The sequence below is a fragment of the Procambarus clarkii genome, chromosome 1, assembly GCF_040958095.1.
Source record: "Procambarus clarkii isolate CNS0578487 chromosome 1, FALCON_Pclarkii_2.0, whole genome shotgun sequence".
NCBI lineage: Eukaryota > Metazoa > Arthropoda > Malacostraca > Decapoda > Cambaridae > Procambarus > Procambarus clarkii.
The window spans coordinates 57,374,985-57,400,527 of NC_091150.1; the positions used below are offsets into that span (position 1 = coordinate 57,374,985).

The window sequence follows — 25,543 nt, forward strand, 5'->3', positions numbered from 1 at the left end:
GGGTAAGGTAGGTTACAGGGAATTTATTAGGTATAGCTTCGCTTTTAACTTAAACTGGTTGAGAGAGGTACAGTCTTTAACATGGTTGGGAAGGTCATTCCACATTCTGGGCCCCTTGATTTGTAGAGCATTTCTAGTTTGATTAAGTCGTACTCTAGGAATATCAAAACTGTATTTATTTCTGGTGTGATGCTCATGGGTTCTGTTACAACCTTCTATGAAGCTTTTGAGATCAGGATTGGCATTATAGTTTAGCGTTTTATATATGTATAATACACATGAGAGAATGTGCAGTGACTTAATGTCTAACATATTCAGAGATTTAAGTAAGGGTACCGAGTGATGTCTGGGGCCAGAATTGGATATTGTCCTAATAGCAGCTTTGTGTTGAGTAATTAGAGGACGTAAGTGATTTTGGGTAGTAGAGCCCCAAGCACAAATACCATAGTTGAGATATGGATAGATAAGGGAGTAATAGAGAGTCACCAGGGCAGGGCGTGGTACATAATGTCTGATCTTAGAAAGAATGCCCACAGTTTTTGAAACTTTTTTTGATATGTTTAGAATGTGTCCCTGGAAATTAAGCTTGTGGTCAATGAGAATGCCAAGGAATTTGCCATCTAATTTGTTACAAATTTGGGTATTGTTTATTTTGAGATTTATTTGATTAGAGGATTTATTGCCAAACAGAATATAAAAGGTTTTGTCAATGTTAAGGGTGAGTTTGTTGGCAGTTAGCCACAGATGGACTTTATTTAGCTCAGTATTTACTGTGGCATTTAGAGCAAGGGGATCAGGACTGGAGTAAATGAAGGTTGTGTCGTCAGCAAATAGAATTGGTTTGAGGTGTTGGGAGGCATTTGGAAGGTCATTAATGTAGATGAGAAAGAGGAGAGGGCCAAGTATGCTGCCCTGGGGAACACCAATGTTGATGGGTAGGGTGGGAGAAATTGTGTTATTCACAGAAACATATTGGAGCCTGTCAGTAAGGTAGGATTTGAGGTATTGTAGGGAGTGTCCTCTGACTCCATAATGATGTAATTTAAGAAGAAGGTTTTGGTGGTTGACAGTGTCAAAAGCTTTACGCAGGTCCACAAACAACCCAACAGAGAACTCATTTTTATCAAGAGCTGTATGAATCGAGTTAAGCATACTAATAAGTGCATCGTATAAGTGCAACTAGGCCAGTCCCAAGTTTTTTCATATTCATGTTTCTTGCTGATTGCTTTGAATATGCCTCTTGTGAACCATGGATTGTTTATTATTTTGTCAGTTACTTGCTTGGTGAGGAGAAGCCAATGAGTGTTGTATAGGCTTAGAGTTTAGGAAAGAAAGAGGTTAGCTAATGAATTTATCCTGTGTATTATTGAATTCAGATTCCCGGTTAATATTGTGAAGTGTATTTGTGAGGTTGCCTATAGCTGCTTCACTGTGTAGCCTGAAAGTGAGTTTTCTTGTTATCTGGTGGTGTTATAGATAGAGCTAGTACAAACAATGCCTAAAGCCACTATTACGTGTAGCGTTTCGGACAGGAAAAACATTAAAGACTACAACTTAAAGACTATCACTAATGACACTATTGCATTGTTAGGCCTACAGTTGTGAATGGATTTATAACCAGCTAAGTTGTAAAGTTGGGTATGGGGGTCTTTACTTAGCCATGTTTCTGTTAAAATAATTAACGATAGTTAAGTACCTAGTGCTGTGAGTAGTGCATTAATATCATCAAAATGTTTACCAAATGATCTGACATTTTGGTTGAAAACTGATAAGCAAGTGTTATTTTGGAGTTTGTTTTTTGCAAGGTTTGCTGTGTAATACCTGTAGTAGTGATGATCAATATGCTGGTTATTGTAGATTTGTGACAGGAGATTTAGTTCAGGATATATATCAGCTTGCATGTAGATGCAATGGGGCCAAGATACAATAAGGTAAGCAATTTGTTACGGACCCGAGTCCAGCGTTGGAGCATGGAGCAGTGACGACAACGCCATCTGTGAGTCTGCTCCCGAAACCCACTCCAAATGGACGACGCCATCTAGTGGTGACAGGATAGGCCAGCAATAAGTGTTGGATTCCTGTCCTAGTCAGCTCGTGACGTAGCCGCTGCTGACCTCTGGTGAGGTGGCGCTTGGACAGTGAACGCCATCTATGGAGCAAAGAGGTGGACGTTTCTGTCTAAGCTAGTAAGTGATGTTTCCTAGTGGCCTCAGGTAGTATCCCCAGTACTGATGACGTGTCTGGTTTCAGAGTCGACCTGGGACTGCTGTGTTGGACGATGGATTAGTCTACCCAAGGCAGCCAAGGTCTCTTCACCAGTCTGCTTTGAAGAAGCTGTGAGCCACCCCCAGACGAACTCTGTTGAGAGTGTAATAGCCTGCCTGAGGCGTGGCAGTGTCGGGAATCGTCTTATCCGGGGCTGGCTGGTGGAAGAGACTACCCACTGGGGTGCTGTATGAGGAAAGTGACCAGCAAGTCACACGAGGCTCCTGGCTAGGGCACGCAACCCTAATATCGGTCGTGGAGTGGCCTACACAGCGGAGCTGATCGGTACCTGCCAGCTACAGGCTGGATTGTGGTTGAAGGCCTCCACGACGAAGCACCCAGTGGGACTGTGATTTGGCTGGCCTGTGGCCAGGGTAGATTCGTTGTAGAATTATCGTGGATTCTGCGTGAGCCACGGAAGCAAAGACCAGGGCTACCTAGAAGAAGCATCGCAGAGTGTTGAGCGTCTTCAGAGAGGGAGACCTCATTGTACATTGTGTAGTTATAATTCCCTTTTATGACTTTAAATTATGGTGGTAGAAATATATATATAAATTGGAATATTTGTATCCCTCCCCTTTTAGTTTTACTTGCATTACGGAACACACCCCTTGAAAGCCTCTACTAACTTGGGGCCGGATTCCAAAACTATTACCATCAGAGAAGAACCCGGTTGCATCCCAGTAGGGCCGTAACACGATTACAGAACGGTAAAATACTAAATCTGCTGTAAATATAAAGTAACTATAACAAAAACAAACAATAAATGCAAATTACACATATAACGGAAACAATTACAAGTAAAATAAAGATCACTGTAGGGTACACAAGAAGGGTACAAGAGTTAGGTGAAAAAAAGAATCAATAAAGGGGACAAGAATAATATAAAGTAAGAATAATAATAAGAATATTAATAATCATAAAGTAATATAATCCTAATGATAATTAACTAGAAATAGCTTAGTTATAAACCTGTAATTAGTATGAACTTAAGAAAATAAGAAGGAACTCGATTAATTTGTTCCAATAAATGACTAATATAAATCAAATTACAATTAAATTTTAAGGTAATAGGGGTAAGATTAAACATATGAGTAAGATTTTACTGAGGTAGATGTTACATAAGTACAAGGAGATATTACTGAGAAGTTAGGAACTTTTATGGATGAGAGAGCATTTTTTAACCAGTAGAGCGAATGACAGCACCTTGGACAAGGTTAGGCTAGGCTCAGACACTCATGAGTTAAGTTGAACAAACCACACACTAGAAAGTGTCGAGACGACGACATTTCGGTCCGTCCTGAAAACATTCTAAAGTAGATTGTGATGAGGATTGATTGATTGATGAAGATTAAGCCACCCAAGAGGTGGCACGGGCATGAATAGCCCGTAAGTGGTACAATTTTTTTTCTCAGTATTCCGAGTTTGCATTTAACCATAAAGCTGTTATCGCGGGGGAAGATACTGCTCCAGTCTTTGAGGGTGTCCAGCTGCTGGACACCTTTGTTGACCAGGAGAGTGGCTGTGTTGATGGCTTCAGGGTGGCCACTGCATGATTCAGGAACTCTTAAAGCTCTTCTAAGGTCATTGGTTGCTTCACATTCCAGAAGATAGTGAAGTAATGGTTTTTCTGTGACAGTTTGGCAGAAGATGCACTCTCTCTGTCGGGGTTCACCAATCTCCCAGTTGCATCTGTAACCTAGACGTAGTCTATATAACCTAACTGCTATTTCCCTGTGGATTCCTTTTGGGATATTTAACCTTTCTAATTTGGTTGCCTGAAGATACCATGTTGCAGATGGCGAACCTTCAGCTATTCTCTGGTGTAGGTAGGCTTTGTTGAGATGTGAGAGTTTTTTGGTGATGTTTTTTATGTTCTCTAGGCTGGGTTGAATTGTTTTATGTATCACTGGATGACGAGTTGCCAATTTAGCAATTTCATCAGCTTTTTCATTTAATGGGATTCCAATATGGGATGGGATCCAGTTTAAAGTTATGTTGAGTCCTTTGCCTTTAGCGACTGCTCAAAGATACAAAATGGTGGTAATTATTTCCACATTATCTTTCCACTGTTTTTGTTCTATTATTTGAAGTGCAGCTTTTGAGTCTGTGTGTATGATTGCATTTTGAGTGTTTTTGTGCAATCACATATGCGAATGCCTGTTGTATGGCAAACAGTTCAGTTTGGATTGATGATACTAGTCCTCCCAGTCTCCAATATGCCTGTACGCTGGCCGTGCAAAGAGCAGCGCCAGCACTCTCATACTGTGTCCACCGATCCGTCTGTGAAGATGTGGGTGGCTCCTGCTACTGCTATGCTATACATTTGCTCTTCTATTATGCGCCTTAGGATTGTCGGATCATAGGCAGCCTTTTTCATTGGGAGACTTTCTATTACTATTTTGAAAGTAGGCTCTTCCCACGGCGCGGAAGGAGTGTAATTTGGGTGTGGATGATCACCCTCTCTATCAAGAATCATGTTTTTTAAATGTAGTCTGTTTAGGACTTTTCCTGCTCTTGCAACCCAAGAGTTTCCATTGTTTTGGCCTAGTCCAACCACCAAGGCCTGCCGTACTGGGATTGGATCAGAAGAAATAATTATCTTACTGACAATTGTAGCTGTCCTTTGTGATATTCTTTCTTGTAGAGAGGGCAAACCCGTCTCCAGTCTAAGAGTTTCAAGCCTGGTCCACATGGGGGCTCCCAGTGCGGCTCTCATAGCATTGTTTTGGGCAACTTCAAGCTTTTTCCACTGTTGGTGTGATAGATTTGTGAGTGCAGGTGCGGCATAATCGATCACTGATCTGACTGCCTGTACATAGTATGTGCGAAGGACTTGCAGATTGGGTCCTCCAGAAAGGGATGTTAGCGACCTGAGGATTGCCGTCCGGGCCGCAGTTCGCTCTCTCAAGTAAGTGACCTCAGCATTAAAATTCATGTGTGTGTCCAGGATGATTCCTAGATACTGATAGGTGTCGACCCATTCAATTGGTTGACCCTGTACTGTGAGTTGGATGTTGGGCTTCGCTATTTTTATAGGCATGGCCTTTGACTTTGAGGGGTTGAGTTTGATCCCAATCTGTTTTGCCTCTTTACTGATGCAGTCTAAGCATTTGGGTGCAAGGCACGCCGCATCCCTTCCTTTTATGATGATGACAAAGTCGTCCGCGTAGTTTAGCAGCCTGCAGTGATGTGGAAGTTTCAACCTCATTATTCTTTCCATTAAACAGTTGAAGAGAAGAGGGCTGAGAATACCCCCTTGCGGTGTACCATTTTCATGTCTTTTGTACTCAGAGACTGTGCCATGAAGTTTTACTCTTGCTTCTCTGTTTATGAGACAGTTTTTGGTCCAGGAGAGCAGGTTGCCTCTGACCTTTTTGTCAATGAGGCAGCAGAGAATAGCTGGGGCGCTAGCCAGTTCAAAGGCTTTTTCGAGGTCCAGTAATATTAGCATTCCTGGTCTGTCATTCAAGTGGGCTAACAGAGTTGTAATACATTCCACTGTGCCAACCCCTCTTCTATAGGCATACATATCATGGTGCAGTTTAGGCATTTTCCACTCCAGTCTGTTGAGTGCCATTCTGTCAGCTGTCTTGGCTGCACAGCTTTGGAGAGAAATGGGCCTGGGATTAGCTGGATCTTTCGGTTTTGGGATCGGCACTATGTCTGCTCTATTCCAAGCAGAAGGTCTAGTTTGAGAAGTCCAGGCTAAATTAATTAACCTTAGATATGCAGCGTCTCCCTCTTGGCCGAGGTTTCTAATAATTTTATAGGTTATTTTTCGGCTCCAGGGAATGTATCCTTGGAGTTTTTCTTAGCCCGATTGAGCTCATCTAGTGTGAAGGGGGCATTAGTGTCAGAGACTTCTTCACATGCTGTAAGGATTCTGTGCCACCTTTCTTCCTCTAGTCCGGTCTGTACTGCTAATACATCTGGTGGAAGTTGATTGCTGGCTGCTCTCTCTGCAAACCTGGTTGCCAGTACTTCGGCTTCCTGTTGAGGATCCTTGGGGTGTGGAGCTTTAGGTGTTTTATTCCCTTTGGCTCGGTGAATTTGCTGCCACATCTCTCAGAGAGGGGTGTGTTCATTCAGGTGTGAACACCATTCCAGCCACTTTTGTTCTTTTATTTGTCTGGTCTCTCGATGCACATGTTCCTTGACCTCACAAAGTAAGATCCTATTGCGGTCACTTGGCTGCTTTTTGTATAGCTTTCTTGTTTTGTTGAGTCTATGGTTGAGTTCTTTGACACGTTCGCAATAGTACCAATGATCTTTATAGTGTCCGGTGGACTGTTTTTTTCAGTGGGATTGAGTGGTTGGCTGCACTTTGAATCGCTTTGACAAATTCTTGTTCTGCCTGATTAATGTCTTTGGGAAGATCATAGTTTCTTTGCCACTCTGAAATGAGGTTTTGAAATCGGTCCTAGTTTTCTAAAGCAAAGTTCCAGGCTTCAGATGGAGGTGGAGGTGGGGTGGGTAGGTCTAACTGAAGATCAATTTGGACCCCATAGTGGTCGCTTGCGAGTGTGGGCTCAACTGACCATGTTGCTGCATCTCTTAGGGAGGCTGAAACGAAGGTTAGGTCTAATCTGCCTCCTTGGATGTGGGTAGGTTCATTCTTGTTTAGGATTTGTATTTCTGGAAGCTGGTCTAGTAGGTGTGAAATGTGAATGCCGGCTGCATTTGTTCTGTTCGAGTCCAGTGCCATTCGATGATGGGCATTAAAATCTCCACAAATGATTGTGTTTGTTGTTGTCGCGTGTCCAAATAACACAGAGAGATCCATTTCGGCATGTGGAGACCTGTACACATTGAACACTTCAAGTTTGTCGTGTCTTAGCGCAATGGTAACTCCCATTACCTCTGTCCCTGCTCCACAATTGGGTGGGCTGGTTATGGACTTGGAGATCAGGTCACATTTTACATAGATTGCACATCCCCTGGATTGCCCATTGATCCATGGAAGGAAGAATCCTCGATAGCCTGAGATTTTAGGTTCTAATCCGGCTCGAAGCAAGCTCTCCTGTAGTATCAGGATGTCTATGCCCTTGGTTGCTGATATGCATTTGCTCTTGGTTCTTGGAATTTGCTGATAATTCCGTGGTATCCATGGAGTCTGATGAACACGCCATGGAAGTTGCAATTGGTGTATAGGTTCTTAGTGGACCTGAAATTGACTCATCAATGTCGCTTTCCGACGAGCTGGACTCTATCTGTTTTTTATGGGGGTGTCTCCTGCCCTGCTGTCTTGACGGTGTGGATATTACATCTTCGAATTTCTTGAGCTTGTGCTCAATTGTCTTCCGAGTCTCTGTGGTTTTCTTGATTCCATGTGATGACAGCAGACTTTCGATCAACTCAGTGACCAAAGTTTTGAGCATTGGCCAGAGAGCGTCCAGTTCTGTGGGAGCACTATTTAATGCTGTGCAGGTTTGGGGCCTAGTAGCTTTTAGACCCTTCTCAGTGGTAACTTTGACACTGGAATTGCTACTCCTATTAGCCCCAGTGTGCTTACTGGATGAAATGGGAGGGCGACTGCTTTGAACATGATTCTTGTGTCCTCTATCTTTCTTTTTGTCCCGTACAGAGGTCTTCTCACCCTTCACCATGGCCGATGGTGAAGAGCCGTGTGCCCCCTCTTCCTGAATGGGTAGACCCCACGCGGATTTAATGGGCATGGGAGCTGGTATTCGTTTTGGCCGGGGTTTCGGCTCCGCTGTAGGCGTGGTGGGGTTCGTTTGAAGCCTTTTGAGCCTTTCAGGGCATTTCAAGTTCCAGGCATGATGTGCCTTGGAACAATTTGGGCATTTTGCCTGAACAGGGTAGTTTGCCTTGAGTTTATCAATACATGTTTTTGTGTCATGGGGCTGGCTGCAGACTCCGCACCTCACTGGGCGTTGGCTGCCATCTTTGTGATGCCCAAATCTCTGACATCTGAAGCATCTTAGGGGTTCTGGGGTGTAAGGCCTGTGTTGGAACACGCCCCAGATTCCAAGGTCAAGTTTCTCCGGGATCCGTCCTCTTACTGTGAGAAGGACTTGTCGAGTTTCCTGTTTTGTGGTTCGTACTTGGCATCTCTCTGCTGACACCACATAGTTCAGCTTTTCGAGATGGTCAAGGGCCATATGCAAGGGATAGTGGAGGACAATGATTTTACTTATTTTATCCTCTGGTTTCAGTTCCTCACATTTTGCGTAATTTTTTAGAATCGTAGCGGCCGACTCGTCTTTAGGCCTCAGAATGTATTCTCCTCTGAGATTAGGTTTTGCTCTGATCTGGAGCTGGGGGTACTCTTTTTCGAGGTCCACAACAGTAGCGTAGGAAGACTTACCTTCGGTGTGCTGCACCTTGAAGATTGGCAGTGTAGATTTAGTCTGAGGAACTGGAAGAGCTGGAGAAGCTGGAGTGATTATAGGGCGATGGGTCGTCATGGAGTGGCTTGTCCTGTTAGCCTTATTCACGTGATGCCACTCGCCGTTACTTTCAGAACTTGTATCCAGTATAGATGGTCTTTTCCTACACTGAGCAGCATTGCTGGATCGATTATAATTCAATTGGAATTCCATGACGAAATTCAAATGATCACGTGTGGAGTGGTCTGGTGAGTGAAAGTGATGCTCTGTGCTACTGGAGACAAAGTCAGCGTGCAGTTGGCTCACTGGGTGAACCAATGATGAGGGAAGGAGGCGAAGGCAATAAATAGGCAAGAGAGAGGTGAGGAGAAGGAAATTTTATAAGAATAAAAAGCAAGGCAAAAGGTATGAAAAGTAAGGTGTAATAAAGGATATAGTAATAGGAATAAGAAAGGGAGCGTAAGAGAAAACAAGGGAAAGAAAAAGAAAGAAAGATAAATGGAAGGGTAAGCTAGGTCACGTTTGTTAGAAAGTTTAGAACATTTAAGTATATACTGTGAAAGGGAAGAGTGAACAGCAACAAAGCCAGGACTCAAGTTCATGTTGGGTACATTGTGTATTAGAGCCGATTCAACAAGACGGCGCCTGTGTAGAGTAGAGGCAGGAAAGATTATTTTGGAGGAAGACCAATCAATAGGAGGATTAGAATCCCTAACATGACAAAAGAGAGCATTGTTTGTGTCTGCAGACTTAACACTTCTCTTATGTTCTTTAAGTCTGTCATTAAGTGTACGGCCAGTTTCGCCAAAGTATTGGAGAGAACAAGACGAACAGGAAATAGAGTAGACACCAGCAGCAGCATTAGAAGCAGGAGGAGAAGTGTGAACTAGATTGCTACGAAGTGTGTTAGTTTGTCGAAAGGCGAGCTTAATGTCAAGAGGACGAAAGGTATTAGTAAAAGTTTTGAGTTCAGATATAAAGGGAAGGCAGAGCACAGTGCTATAAGTGTTGGAAGCAGGTTTAGGATGAAAGAAATTTCGTTTATCTTGAGAATAGGTACAGCTGATAAAATGCAAAGGGTAACCAAGGCGAGAGTATGATTTGTAGATAAAGGCAATTCCAATTGCCAGGAGGCAATTTCATGCCTCCTGGCTTGCTAAAACTCTGACGCCTTACCTTGGCACTTTTTCTCCTGCCCACCTTCGTCACTCTCAGGACTTCATAGAAAGATTGCGCCTGCAGCCCTCCTGTAAGATGCTTAGTCTTGAGGTCGACTCTGTTCACTAATGTTCCCCCTCGATGACGTTCTCTCTTTCCTTAGACAGAAGGCAGCTGAGGGCCTTCTTCCTCTCCTGCTTCCCACTGACGTTTTCCTCGAACTCATTAGACTCTGTGTTGACTCTAACTCCTTCTCTTTCAACGGTAAATACTTCTCTCAAACTTTCGGTGTCACTATGGGTTCCCCTCTCTACCCTGTTCTTGCCAATTTCTACATGGAACACTTCGAAACTGTTCTTCTTCCATCTATTGATTCTCGTCCCTCTCTCTCGCTTCGCTATGTTGATGACATTTTTCCTTTATGGCCTCATGACCTTACTTTTCCAGCCTTTCCTCCTAAATCATGTGCTCCACCGAAAAGGTTATGCATGGATCTCCTGCCAGAACGATACATCAACTTGTTATTCCGGCACTCACTCCGGTAGTAGCCACGAACAATGGTACCGCATCACCTGGTACACACTTACAACCTTCGGTCCAGACCTGTTCTCTCGGCAGTATACCAACAACAGTCTGATGATACATGTTCGTGTGACTGTGGTGTTCCAGTCTGTAAAGGACAATGGATGCGTTATATCAGCTTCCCTCTTCCTGACTGTAAGTATGTAGCAGAGGATGACTACGTTCGTGAAGAACTAGCACCTAACATTTATAGTTTTTATGTCTAGCTGTAAGGGAAATGCTTACAGTATTATTAACCCTTTCCCTTTCCAACTAACTTTAGTTAATATTTGACGAGAGAGCTCGACCTGATTGAGTATCCAACCATTATGTGTGTTAGACACTTTTATGAAACATTCTCACAGCATATCCGTTGAGATTTCATGAGAAAATTACACCAATTAACGCCTTTCTCAGTTTTTTTATATATCTGTTCTCTTTCCTTTCCTCATTCTGCCCATAACCAATCGCATGCGGCAACCGCTAACCAGCGCAGTCCGAGCAGACCGTTCCCTACACGTGATCCTGCAACCCGACCTACTGCACTTGTTAGGTTTATGACAACTAACAGTCACAACACAGACGGACACTGTGACTCTCATATGACAAACAGCGCTACGGCCTTCATGGATAATACAGACCAGACCTACGGACACCCAGACCGGACCTATGACTCGCACTCGGGGGAAGGCATAGCAGCCTTCGTCAACAGCATTCCGTTGAGAAGCGAGACGACCTCCCTGCATACTCTGTGCCTACCCATAACAGATATAATGAATTAGCAGAGAAGGACCACAACCTACACTCTGACAGTACACACAGTCATGTGCTCCAGACACCACGTCGACCATGCTACTCTCGTAATAACATGCCTAACACACAGAAGGACCTCTGATATCAGCCCCTCTGAAGGGTCGACAAGCTAAAATTTTCCTAGACACAGGAGCTAGAGTCAATATCATCAAACAAGCCTCCTTGCATGACATATGCGACAGAACTGTTATACACCTGCCATCTGTCCCCAACCTTAGTGGAGTTTCTGGAGGAATGACTGCAGTGTTCGGTGAAGCTGTCATAGAATTAATAGTTGATGACAGATTGCTCGCCCATGACATCTTTACTTGTAGATAATATTAGGTTCCCATGAGACATCTTACTAGGACTGAACACTGTAAGAGACTACCGAATTCCTATCGATGCTTACCGTTGGGAAACAACAATTGGTGACACAGTAGTACCTCTTTGTAGTGTATTCGCCATGGGATACCAGTTCACCAACCATAAGGAATATATCAGTTACTTAAAAGCCAGTAGTGACCAGGATACACTTTACCAGTCACCCAAACAAAGCCGTCACTCAGTCACCTACAGATACCAGTCCATCACGCAACCACACAGTCTCAAGTCGGTGAGGTCAATGAATCTTTGCAAGGATCCCCAGCAATTGTTCATTACCTTACTTGCCTAGAGTCTAACACCAATCAAGTCAGAAGCATCGTGCACCAAGACACCATACTACATTCTCACGCACTAACAAAGAGTATTGTCAATATTCCTGATGTACCTGACCTAGATCACGTAATAGCAGACAGTGACACATGTCAAATAAAAAGTACCTACATAGAATCATCCTTACATCAGATACAGAACAACACTACCGCTGTTTATGTTGCTAATGTTACCAAGGCCAACCTTCACCTCACATCAGACACACACATTGTAGACTTCACCCATTATTCGTTACCGGTGCGAGTAGTGGATGAGGCCTCTACTGAACAAATGGTACATGCACTCTCTCATACGACAAATCGAAATCAGTTAGCGGTCTCACCTGAGCATCTTAGTCCCACTGACTTCCCAGACGCCCAAGCTCAGTTGCTAACCATCCTTAACAAACATCGTATTGCTGTTACACTGACAGGAGAACAACTTGGACTGACACACATCATCACTCACAAAATTCCTCTTGAACCAGGCACTCGACCAATTTATGTACCTGCATACAGATTGTCTCATTCTCAACGAGTTGTTGCAGACCGACTTATTGACGAGATGTTACACGAAGGTGTTATTGAAGAAAGTACCTCTCCATGGAATACTCCATTGATCTTAGTACCCAAGAAAAATGATTCTTGGCCTCCCGTTGTTGATTTCAGACAACTTAACCAAGTGACGATACCTGATAGATTTCCACTTCCCGTGCTCGCTAACTTATTGCAGAACAAACCGTTTGTCTTAGTCACCAACGCCAATAATATTGGATTAGGAGCCGTACTATCACAAACTAGCGACAGAAAAAACATGCCATTGCATATGCAAGCCGAGTCCTCTCCAAATCAGAAAAGAATTTACACACGACTCACAACTGATGACGTTTGAACACTTCCGGAACAAGTGCTTCGCTCACATCCTTTGTTCGAACCACAATTCTTTAAATGCTTCACCCACGAACTTATAAATACAGATAATTACCAACAGAACCTAAACAACTAACCTAACCTAACCTATGCCAAACTATACATACAATTTTTATGTATCAGAATATTAATTTATATATGAGAACAAACCAATTTTTAATACAGTATGTTAAAATTGATGACTGCGTCAGGGGAGGACGGGCGCTGCTTTAAACAGCCTGGTGTGAGAACGGGTTGAAGTGTACCACCATATGTGGTGGTACAGTTGATTAAGACGCGTCTCGGAACACTCAGCATATAGGTTCGAACCCTCATTAAGACCCTTGTGGATTTGTTCATTTGATATGTCACGTGGAGTTGCGTAGTGACCACCGGCCAGGCCGCCTCCAGGCTGCCTTTCAGGCGTTTCTCGAGCGTTGTGAGGGGCGTGTTTACCCTCTCCCTGATTCAGCTGGCTCAGTGAAGGTGGTGAATCTTAGTGTCACCTTGACGTCTGTGGTGGTGCATGGTGCCCCCTTCGAATTTCAGGACGACTTTTTAACCTCCTGTTTTGAGCGATTTGGGACAGTGTTAAGTGTTCGTTGGAACAAGGTCGTTGCCGGGCACTGTGTTGGTATGCTTGACGGCTCCCGCACCCTGACGATGTCGCTGAAGTGTAGTGTACCGTCGTCGATGTCCGCGTTGGGTTACACGCTCCGCTGCTTGTACCGGGGTCAACCGCGCACCTGTTATCGGTGTGGTCACGTCTGGCTGCGGCGTGCGACGTGGGAGCAACTGGTCGGGTGCATGTTTTTCGTGCAGAGGATTTCCCGCCCTTGTTACGTTCGGACGGTTTAAGGACGGAGTAGGTGCTGAGCCTGAGGCGCCTGATTGCCTGTCTGCTGCTCCGCCTGTTGAGGCGAGTTCTACGGCCTGTGCGACACGTCTGGTGACTGCTGTGGCTCCTGGGGTTGTTGAGCCGGTGAGTGTGGGTGTCGGGCCGTCGCCTGAGCTGCGTGTAGTGCAGGATGTCCCGGTGGAGGTTCATGTCCCGCCTCCGCCTGTGGATGTGATACCGTCTCCCGGGAACGCGGGTTCTGCTGTTTTGGAGGGGGTGCTTCGGCAGGGGGAGGTGGCTGCCGTGCCTGTGTGTTGGCGACTGTAGTTCTGCTCTTTCCGTCCCTTTGCAGAAGCGTGCGCGTCGGTGTTCTGAGGCTGTTTCCCTGGATGATGTGAACAGTGTGGGTGATGTGGCCTCTGTGGACTCTTTGGACGGTGCGGGTGTGGCCTGTGTGGATGTGAAGATGGTGACTGTGCCTGCGGCGGGGCCTGCTGGGAGTGGTGTGGTGCGGCCTGTCTTGAAGCGTTTACGGCGGGCTCGGAGTGTCTCCCCCCTTCGTGGTGTGCCTTGGGAGGAGGTGGGGGAGTATAGTGATCTGGCGCCCCCCGTCGAGGATGATGGTGCTGTGAGGGGCTCCGAAGTTGCTACCTGTGCCTCTCCTCCTGCGTCACCTGCTGTTGGATCTCCGCAGTGGGGGGGTTGTCCCTGATGATCGGGACCTCGTAGTGCTGTTGCGGAAAGATGTGCGCCAGGGGGCCTCGGCTCCTGTGCCCGGTGTTGGGGTCGGTGCCGCGCCTGCATCCCCTGCTGTATCCCCTCCTTCCTTGCTCCGGTCTGGGGATTGCCTAGTCCCGTCTGCTGGGGTCGTGCCCTGTGAGGGTCCGGAGTTGGGCCCTTATCGGGATGCCCGGGTGCTTCCGATCCCGTGGTTCTCGTCCACTGTCTGGGTGTCGCGGGTGAAGGAGTGTGTGTATAGGGTGCCGGATAAGATGTCTCAGCCGAGGGCGCCGCCTGGTGGCCGGCTGCCCGCTGACCTGCGGGTGATTTGGGAAGCGTATTGCTTGCGCTTTCCGATACACAAGTTTCCGGAGAAGTATTAGTTCCCATCTTGCGTACGCTGCTAAGCCGTGCATGGATCAGCTGCCACCGTGACCACGACGCCCCGCCCCCCGGTGCGGGGTGTCTCCCTCTAACTTTCGCCTCTGTTTTCGTCGCCCCTCCTCTCTCTACGGCCCATCACATCTACCGCTTTTGACTTTCTTCTCCTCCTGACCGTCAACGCGTCTCCTTACAACTGTCCTGGTGCAGTCATCGGGAGGGTTAACCCTTCATGCAAACTGCACCTATTCACAAGAAGAAGAAGATATGTCACGTTATTGTGATTTCTGTGTGAAATAGTAATAATAATAGTAATAATAATAATAATAATTAATAATAATAATAATAATTTATTCAAAATATACAAAATAATATTATAGGTGGGTTTAATAACTGTTACAGAGTATTTACATTTAATATGGCCAGTAATATGCAAAGGCATAATGTAAAATAATACCGTTAGGTTGTTTAATGGTTTGACGAGGCAGACATTTAATGCTAAACTATACAAATGGTATTGGTGTATCCCTGGCGTCAGTGCTGGAATTATATCCTATCTCATGTGATCATTACGCTTCAATTCCTATAGATGTCTTCCAGTTACGGAGTCTTGTATCTTCTCGCTTATGTTTATTGCCTTGCACTTCTTGGGGTTTGAGCAATAAAGCCATCTTTTCTGCCCATCCCTGAAACTGTTAAGATTTTCTACCTCACTTCTCGAGGTTTACATTCCCCGTTACTTTTGTGTCACCTGCAGTTCTCACGGTTTACATTCTCCGTTACTTTTGTTTCACCTCTAAACATCAACTTGTATGAGTTGGCTTCGTCGGGTCAGACATTGACATACATCAGCAACAAGAGGCCCAGGACCAAGTCTTGGGGGATCTCTCTCATTTGACTGTTCATTCCGGTTCGATACTTTCCTTTAACTGAGACTCTTTGATATTGTTCTGTTGGGTCTGTACCTGCTCTCTTCCTCTGTGTTTAACTGTTTAGCTTTGGTTGGTTCTCTGCTCTCGCTGCTATGTCATCTTCAAATTTGTTCCTCCACTGCCCTCCTTATTCTGGCATGTTCATTTATGACTCTTTTTTTCATGTTTTCTGTGTCATGTTCCCTGTATTTTGTTTCATTTCTTTGTGGTCTTGTCCTCTTACCTGATCTCCCGCTTGAAATAGTGTTCTTTACTCTTTTCGTAAAAATTCTTCTTCAGTAGGACGAGCTGTTCAATGATCTGTACACATTTACAGGTTCTGAACTGTCATATCTCTTGTCTTATCTTGTAATTCGTCCTTCTATTACACTTCGGGTAGGTGTGGTCATGTAGTCCCCACGGATGTAGTCTCTCGACTTCCTCAGCCCCTTTGCTGGTCTGATCCCTTCCTTGACCTCTTCACTAACACTGTTCACTAGCTTCTCTTCCATACGGATTTTATATAACTTTCATATTCCAAGTAGCGATGTTTTGTGAAGGTTGCCTGTCCTCTGTGTGCACTGCTCCTCCTGTCTCTGTGTATCCAGCTTCTTTTGCGTTCTTAGTGTGCATTTCTCCTTCTTTTGTGTGTATTTACAACTTACGACTCGGTATCTGTACCTTGCTATGGGTTCTTGAGTGTGCATTGTTCTCGCTGTCTCTGTCTTGCCACCTTGGCGTTCTTACTATCTTCAAGTTTATCCCTCCACTGAGTCGGGAGGAGAATGTGGTATGAGAGGAGGAAAACTTTGCCCTGGGAGGTGGGAAGGGCGTCTCTGTGGCGGGGAGAGAGAGAGAAAGCGAAGGTGGAAATATTCAACTCTTAAAACAGGATCCTCTTACAAACGAGGCGTGCCCGTGCCGCACTCTGCAGGCGGTGACTGACTCCTATATATAGTGTACGAAGCGACGGAGGTAAACCATTGAGCAGGTGCGTTTGGTGCAGGAAACAAGGGTGTGCTAGTCTGTGTCTGCTGGCGCACGTCCGTATCACCTGATACCATTCCCGGGCTACTGTGTCTGCTGGCGCACGTCCGTATCACCTGACACCATACCCGGCGCTACTGTGTCTGCTGGCGTCTTATCCATCGCATCCGGGTCTGTTGGTGTTTTACACAGTTTTTCCGGCGTCTATTGGCGTCTAATCAGGTGTATCCGTGTCTGCTGGCGTCCTATCCGGTGCGTCCGTGTCTGCTGGCGTCCTACCCGGTGCGTCCGTGTCTGCTGGCGTCCTACCCGGTGCGTCCGTGTCTGCTGGCGTCCTACCCGGTGCGTCCGTGTCTGCTGGCGTCCTATCCGGTGCGTCTGTGTCTGCTGGCGACGTACCCGGTGGGCGGGAACTTATCTCCGCCTGTGACACCTGACTAAGGAAGATGACGGGGCGAGGCTGGAGATGCTGCAGAATGTTGTGAGTCTCATTGAAGTTGCTCTGTGTTGCACCCACAACATCGTCTATGTTAACAACATTAACACTGAGAGAATCCACAGTAGCCGTGATTAGGATTCGAACCTCTGCTTTGGGTATTTCCAGCCACAGACAACCTTAAACAACCAGGCCACGACATGGTCAAAAGGATTACAACCTGGGGTTTCTGAGGCTTCCACTGAAGCCGTGTCAGGATTTCACATACTCCTGGCATGCACTCTGGCTCTGTCGTCTAGGAATGTTCCACCTTGCGCTAGACAACAGAGCCAGAGTGCACGAGGGGAGTGTAAGAACCCTGCTTCGACTTCGGTGGCAGCCTCAGGAACCCTCGTAGGTCCAGTAGAACCACAGGTTGTAATCTTTTTGACCAGTAACAGTAGTGGTAGCAGCAGCGGTAACAGTAGTGGTAACAGCAGTAACAATAGTGGTAACAATAGTGGTAACAATAGTGGTAACAGCAGTAACAACAGTGGTAGCAGCAGTAACAGTAGTGGTAGCAGCAGTAACAACAGTGGTAGCAGCAGTAACAACAGTGGTAACAGCAGTAACAACAGTGGTAGCAGCAGTAACAACAGTGGTAGCAGCAGTAACAATAGTGGTAGCAGCAGTAACAATAGTGGTAGCAGCAGTAACAGTAGTGGTAGCAGCAGTAACAACAGTGGTAGCAGCAGTAACAATAGTGGTAGCAGCAGTAACAATAGTGGTAGCTGCAGTAACAATAGTGGTAGCTGCAGTAACAATAGTGGTAGCAGCAGTAACAATAGTGGTAGCAGCAGTAACAATAGTGGTAGCAGCAGTAACAACAGTGGTAGCAGCAGTAACAATAGTGGTAGCAGCAGTAACAACAGTGGTAGCAGCAGTAACAACAGTGGTAGCAGCAGTAACAACAGTGGTAGCAGCAGTAACAATAGTGGTAGCAGCAGTAACAACAGTGGTAGCTGCAGTAACAATAGTGGTAGCAGCAGTAACAACAGTGGTAGCAGCAGTAACAACAGTGGTAGCTGCAGTAACAATAGTGGTAGCAGCAGTAACAATAGTGGTAACAGCAGTAACAATAGTGGTAGCTGCAGTAACAATAGTGGTAGCAGCAGTAACAATAGTGGTAACAGCAGTAACAATAGTGGTAGCTGCAGTAACAATAGTGGTAGCTGCAGTAACAATAGTGGTAGCAGCAGTAACAATAGTGGTAGCAGCAGTAACAATAGTGGTAGCAGCAGTAACAATAGTGGTAGCTGCAGTAACAATAGTGGTAACAGCAGTAACAATAGTGGTAGCTGCAGTAACAATAGTGGTATCAGCAATAACAGTAGTGGCAGCAGCAGTAACAGTTGTGGTAGCAGCAGCAGCAGTGGTAGCAGAAGCAGTAGCAGCAGTGGTAGCAGAAGCAGTAGCAGAAGCAGTAGCAGTAGCAGCAGTGGTAGCAGAAGCAGTAGCAGTAGCAGCAGTGGTAGCAGAAGCAGTAGCAGAAGCAGTAGCAGCAGTGGTAGCAGCAGCAGCAGTAGCAGCAGTGGTAGCAGCAGCAGTAGCAGCAGTGGTAGCAGAAGCAGTAGCAGCAGTGGTAGCAGTAGCAGAAGCAGTAGCAGCAGAAGCAGTAGCAGCAGTAAAAGCATAACATTACTGGTAACAAAGTACAAACATTGTTAAAAGCGCACTACACAAACAATTATTATTTAATTTTTATTCCTAAAACTATATTATTGCACCTGAGATGGTTTCACATGTGTTTGTCTCGTTCTTCAGGAAGACAGAAGCCGCAGTGTTATTGGTGCTGGCTGGGCTCACTGCTGCCAACCACACACACAACGCCAGTGCAGTCACTGGTGCCAGTCATACAGAGACTGTGGAGAACAGCATCGTCTTCAATCCTTCGGGTGGCGCCGGGAGACACAGTGCTGCCAACCACACAGAAACTGCAGAGAACAGCAACATCGTGAGTCCTTCCGGTGGCGTGGAGAGATTCAATGTTGCCAACCACACAGAGGCGGTAGAGAAAAGCAACAGCATCCGTCCTCCGGGTGACGCAGAGAGAGACAGACGTCAGGTGTACTCTACGGGACAGTTTGACCGGTGAGTGACTTCATCCCTCAGTCGAAACCCACTTGATCTACAGGGGTATAATTCCGCCATAAGTGAGAAGAGATCAAATCAAACTTTGTTCACAAGGGTATAACCCCATCATAGAAGGAGAGAGCAACCACGCTTGGTAGTAGATGAGATGAGCGACTAAGATGCTCATCTCATCTAGGACCAAGATGCTGGAACAGGTACTCACCTAGTTGTACTTGCGGGGGTTGGCTCTGGCTCTTTGGTCTCGCCTCTCAACGGTCAATCCACTAATGTACAGGTTCCTGAGCTTACTGTGCTCTATCATATCAACACTTGAAGCTGTGCATGAAGCCTCCACCACATCACTTCCTAATGCATTCCATTTGTCTACTACTCTGACACTGAAAAAATCTTTCTAACGTCTCTGTGGCTCATTTGGGCACTCAATTTCCACCTGTGTACCCTAGTGCGTGTGCCCCTTATGTTAAAAAGTCTGTCTTTATCTACCCTATCAATTCCCTTCAGAATCTTGTATGTGGTGATCATGTCCCCTCTAACTCTTCTGTCTCCCAGTGACGTGAGGTTTAATTCCCGTAGTCTCTCCTCGTAGCTCATACCCCTCAGTTCGGGTACTAGTCTGGTGGCAAACCTTTGAACCTTTTCCAGTTTAGTCTTATGCTTGACTAGATATGAACTCCATGCTGGGGCCGCATACTCCAAGATTGGTCTCACATATGTAGTATATAATTTTCTGAAAGATTCCTTACACAAGTTTCTAAATGTTATTCTTATGTTAGCCAACCTGGCATATGCCACTGATGTTATCCTCTTGATATGGGCTTCAGGGGACAGGTCTAGCGTGATATCAACCCCCAGATCTTTCTCTCTCTCTGACTCTTGAAGTTTTTCATTTCCCAAATGATACCTTGTATCTGGTCTCCTGCTACCTACACCTATCTTCATTACAATACATTTGCTTGGGTTAAACTCTAACAACCATTTGTTCGACCATTTCTCCAGCTTGTCCAGGAGGTGTTATATGCGGGGGGGGGGGGTGCTTTATTGGTGTAATAAATAACTTTCGCATAGGTTTTGTTGTCAAATACATTTAGTGGGTAAAGAGCGCAGATACAGATGTGTGTCACAGACGACAGGTACAAAAACCTGGATGTGCTAGGCAGCTGACATTTTCCTTCCTCCTTGGCAGAGCCTACAGTGAGGTGTCCACCCACCTGGACTCCAACATCATCGTCGATGGACAGCCCAGCTTCTTCAGATCGCAAGTCTTCAACTCTGACAACCTGGACAGAGTCCCAGGCAGACCTGTCTTTACAGTAGACACGCCATTGGTAAGGTTCATTTTGTGTACTGCCTTATTGTTTACAAGCTGGATATACACGAGGGGAAGTCACTGAATACTTGGCCCTGATACACTTCTGTCTCTCCCTCGGTTCTCAGAATGTATGTTGTTAAACAGTCACTAAATGTTTAGTTGTAATCAATTGGTTGCACATAACTTCTCCAGGCACACAGCCACTGCACCTTTGGGTACACACTCCCGCGGTCCAGGTACTTCAGGACCCGTGTTCGTCTTCCTAGCACACAATACATAGATTTGATATCTACATGTTACACCTTTACATATCCCAAGTACATATTCCTGAGTTAAGTGCACTTACATATTTTAAGTACAATATGTGTAGTGTACAAGTGTACTTTCTGATCCTGGCAAACATTTCCTTTACTCTTATGTTTTAAGGCATTTTCCTCCCCTAGACGTAAACACTTGACACCTTCCAACACCGCTTAGCCTCTGGCTCCTGAGCACCTCACAGCATGTCCATAACCTTTAAACACGTCACTTAACCCTTGGACTGAAACATTTGTCTGTAACCTTGATTGTCTCAAGTCAATGTGTTATAAATATATCATTTATATGCTATAGAATAATGCCATAAAGTAATTGAAAACATAACAGTAAATGCTGTATTTGTAAGAAACTAAATCAACAGCAGAATCCCATCCCCCGTGCTCTTGGCGGCTGTGATGGACTCCCATAATGATATAGCCATTTTAAAATCCTCTTCCTTGGTTCCACAAGGCATCCTGGCAGCCAGTGCTGGGGAATAGACCTCAGAGTCTCAGTCCTATTCAAATATACAGCCCGAGCCGCACCCCGGCGGCCAGCCAGCCATTCCTGGGCCTCGCCTCCAGGTCCTACCCACCAGTCACCCCCGTGCCTCTCCACCTCCAGCCACTCCAAACCCCCTCGTACAGATATGGAGGTAAGCTACGCGCTTTTTCAAACATTTTATTTATTATTAGTTTTCCATAAATGTTTTACCAAAGATTACAAAAAAGTCAAATAGCAGCAGAGTATGGTATTCAAGATGAGGCTGCTTGTTAACTCTTGGACTGCTGGACACATACTATGGAAGACGATTGTTTGTGAGCATCCTAATAAGCACTATCGCGCACCGGGCAGGCACGCAGTCAACTTAGGGATCATGCACCGAGCGTGTGGGCGAGCGTGCAAGTAAGCGCGCGGTGACACCTAAATGTGTATACTCGTTTCAGCTTTCTCACCTTAATTCTCGTGCTACGTCGCTCGTTTTGGTATCATTGTGTTCGCAATTAAATTCCCTACAGGTGTGTATGAATATAATGTACAAAAGCCTGGAGTGCCTCACCGCAGAAAAGCCTAAAGTTACCCGTGAACGAGCACCAATTTGTACACTGCAGCCTAATGTGTATACTCGTTCAATTTGATAACGTCAAATTTCGTGTTACGTCTGTCATTTTGGTATCAAATTGTTCGCAATAAAAAGGCACGTATTTTAAAACTAGTCCCATAATAATAGAGCAATAACTGGAATTTTAACAAATATTTTAATTCTGGACGCTCATCATCACAAAATTATTTATATCTTTCCAGTGTTCTGACATAAATTTTGGTGTTACATCTTTCATTTTGGTATCAAATTGTTCGCGACGTAAAGGCGCGCATTTTAAAACTAGTCCCAAGATAATGGGACAATAAATAGAATTTTAACAAATATATTAATATTTTGACCAAAAACCTATTTATAATCTTTCAAGTGTTCGGACATCAAGTTTCATGTTATATCTTTCATTTTGATATCAAATTGTGCGCAATCTAAAGGCGCTTATTTTGATACTATCCCGAGGTCGATTGGATAAAAAATGAATTTTATACAAATATTTTTTTGTAGTGGACGCAAGTCCGGTCCAAAGTTAGGACTCAGGAGAAAAATAATGGACGCGAGTCCGGTCCAAAGTTACCGATAGTGTTCATCCTAACAATGTTTCACACCGCACTTGGCAGCATTGAACAGCCAGGTTATAACATTTATCCTTTACCGCCTAGGTTATAACATTTACCTTTACCGATGACTGAAGTTCAAATAGGCTATTTAAAACATATCCAGATCGATACCGATGTGAAGTTCATATACAACTAATTAAAAAGTAAACAAATGTAAACATCAAAAAGTATGTTATTTATTATCCAATACTACCATTTCTGCCCCTCAGCTCTAAGCATTGGCTACAACAGTGCCAAGTTACTTTCATTCTTGATGTGCATAATAAGGTTGCTCAGGCAGATAAATATTATATTTTAATTCCAGTTTCAACGTTGTTCCTTTCAACAGTGCCGCCCCCCAATCCTGAAGCAAGGAGGTGCCCATATGGCACGGAATGTCTGCCGCTGGTGAGCTGCGCCCCCTGCTTTCATCAGGTGGAGAACCAACCCCAGCTCTTCTGCTCCATCTTCGGAGGTGCTGTTGGCGTCTGCTGCCCCGGACTACCCAACAAAAGTACGTGTTTGTCCTCGTGCTCTCTACTGTGTTTGTTCTCATGCTATCTACTTTGTTTGTACGTGTTTGTCCACATACTATCTACTGCATTTGCTCAGTCCTGTATATTATGTTCTCATTACGAGTACCTCTTAACCCTTAGACTGCTGTTTGCATCTTTGTGCATTTAGTTTTCTCTTGATGACACAGAGTAAACACTTCTTTCTCAGTCTACCACCACACTACATCGCATTATTATTATTTTATTTGAACCTGCTATGCTTTCTCCTATACAATTGAACAAAACAAATATTTTTCTTATTTTCTGAAAAATTCCATACTAGGAGAGGACTTCCGCGATTCCGTCTGCACTGGAAGGGTTAATTAACCCTTGCATCCAATCTTAATGTCATTTGCTTGAAAGTGTTTGTTATTGGAATATGTGTGGCAAATTTCTTATTACTTTTGGTGATTAGAGGACTGTATAAGATTTTGAGATAGTTTGATATCACACAAAAAACGTTTGGGTGTTTGTTTATTTAAATTTTATTTGATTAGAATTTGGGCTATCCAATAAGTTGTTGAACATTTAGGTTCAGATTTAATTCAAGGTATTAACTTTATTATTCTACCAAGAGCCAACCACTTGAATGTTATGCGCCATGCACAAGCCAATTAGCTCACTGGACACCATGTAACACAACAAGAACTGACCATCGCCAGCACTGCCTAAGGAACTTAGACCCGATTTGATTTAAGATATAATGTCTTTTTTTTCTTTGTGTTTTATTGCTGGGAAAGGACAAATTCTGATTAGTATTATTAAAATTGGATGCATTAGTTAACCAAGAAGCATGACGTGTCTGGACCTGGGGTAGTCACACTATGGACGTTTGGTGTGCTCTTGCTGATGGGTGAACTGATATGTCATCGAATTCCATTATGCCGGCAAGGTTTAGTTTGAAGTAACAGTAAAAACAGAATTACATTATAGTCATTTACTGTTTGAGATGAGCTGTAGACTTACTCCTTTGATAATTACTTACTAGTTAGGTATTAATGTCATACATCATAACCGCACCCATCGACCCTCTTTACTATGTATATATACCCAATTTGGCCAAATCAGAGAAAACAAACTATACCAGTCTAAGTCAATTTTGGTTAGGTGTGAGACGTAGAATGACCATATTTCAGATCTTGAAGGACGTTGAACGCCCATATTTGAGATCTTGGAGGACGTAGAACGACCATATTTCAGATCTTGAAGGACGTTGAACGCCCATATTTGAGATCTTGGAGGACGTAAAACGACCATATTTTTTATCTTGGAGGATGTAGAACGATCATGTTTAAAATCTTAGAAGATGTAGAACAACTATATTTCAGATCTTGAATGACATAGAATGACCATATTTGAGATCGTAAATATGTTCGTTCTTCACGCCCTCATGCCCACTCCTGCTGGCCTTGCCCCACCTTATGCCCACTCATGCTGGCCTTGCCCCCTCATGCTGGTCTTGGCCCCTCACGTCCATTCTTGCTGGCCTTGCCCCACCTTATGCCCACTCTTGCTGGCCTTGCCTCCTCACGTTCACTCTTGCTGGCCTTGCCACCACCTCACGCCCACTCATGCTGGACTTGCCTCCACCTCACGCCCACTCATGCTGGACTTGCCTCCACCTCACGCCCACTTATGCTGGACTTGCCACCACCTCACGCCCACTCATGCTGGACTTGCCTCCACCTCACGCCCACTCATGCTGGACTTGCCTCCACCTCACGCCCACTTATGCTGGACTTGCCACCACCTCACGCCCACTCATGCTGGACTTGCCACCACCTCACGCCCACTTATGCTAGACTTGCCCCCTTACGTCCACTTATGCTGCACTTGCCCCCTTACGTCCATTGTTGCTGGACTTGCCACCACCTCACGCCCACTCATACAGGACTTGCCCCGCACCTCACGTCCACTTATACGTGATACTATTACAGTATCATACTATTACAGCAACAGTAAAGTTACTGTATTACTGACGTTTTCTATACATCGTCCTCGATAGGTTAGGCGGGTTGCTTGGGTTCGTACGTTTATGATTCAGCTTGTCCTCTCTAATAATGTACCGCATTTTGACGTCAAAATCTCCAACGGACAAAATATACTCTAAATCATAGTAGCTCACAAACATTCCCGTTTTCTATGTGTGGGTCTATCGGTTTGGTTAGGTTAGGTTAGGTTAGGTTAGGTTAGGTTAGGTTCGAGCAAATTAACACAATATTATCTGTCTGTTGTGAAAACTCGAGAGAACGGGGTTGCCTGGTTCTATTCCCTGGAAACACAAACCGTAACTGTGTCTATTTTCCGCTTGTTACAACTTGTAATAAAGTTGTTACATCTTGGCTTAACGTATTTATGACGTATTAGAACGTTGTTACAACTTGCTATATTGGTTGTTATAACTGGTTAATGTGTTAAAACTTGTTCGAACGTTGTACCAACGTCGTAGTTTCGGTGTGTGTTTGGCGGGTTATACCTGGGGGTTGTTTGTGAAGTGTAATAATGCTAAGTGAGAATATCATTTAGAGGAGTTAGACCCGGCTGACCTG

The 25,543-nt window shown here is 44.8% G+C and overlaps 1 protein-coding gene across 1 annotated transcript; it reads left to right on the top strand.

Moving 5' to 3' along the window:
- Positions 1–16,584: 16,584 nt before the first annotated feature.
- On the top strand, positions 16,585–23,148 carry LOC138349844 (uncharacterized). The gene is made up of 6 exons (XM_069322858.1): positions 16,585–17,051; positions 18,810–19,136; positions 20,323–20,464; positions 21,217–21,400; positions 22,790–22,954; positions 23,144–23,148. The coding sequence occupies exons 1-6, from the start codon at positions 17,017–17,019 to the stop codon at positions 23,146–23,148; spliced, it is 858 nt and encodes a 285-aa protein (XP_069178959.1). The 5' UTR covers positions 16,585–17,016.
- Positions 23,149–25,543: the final 2,395 nt, after the last annotated feature.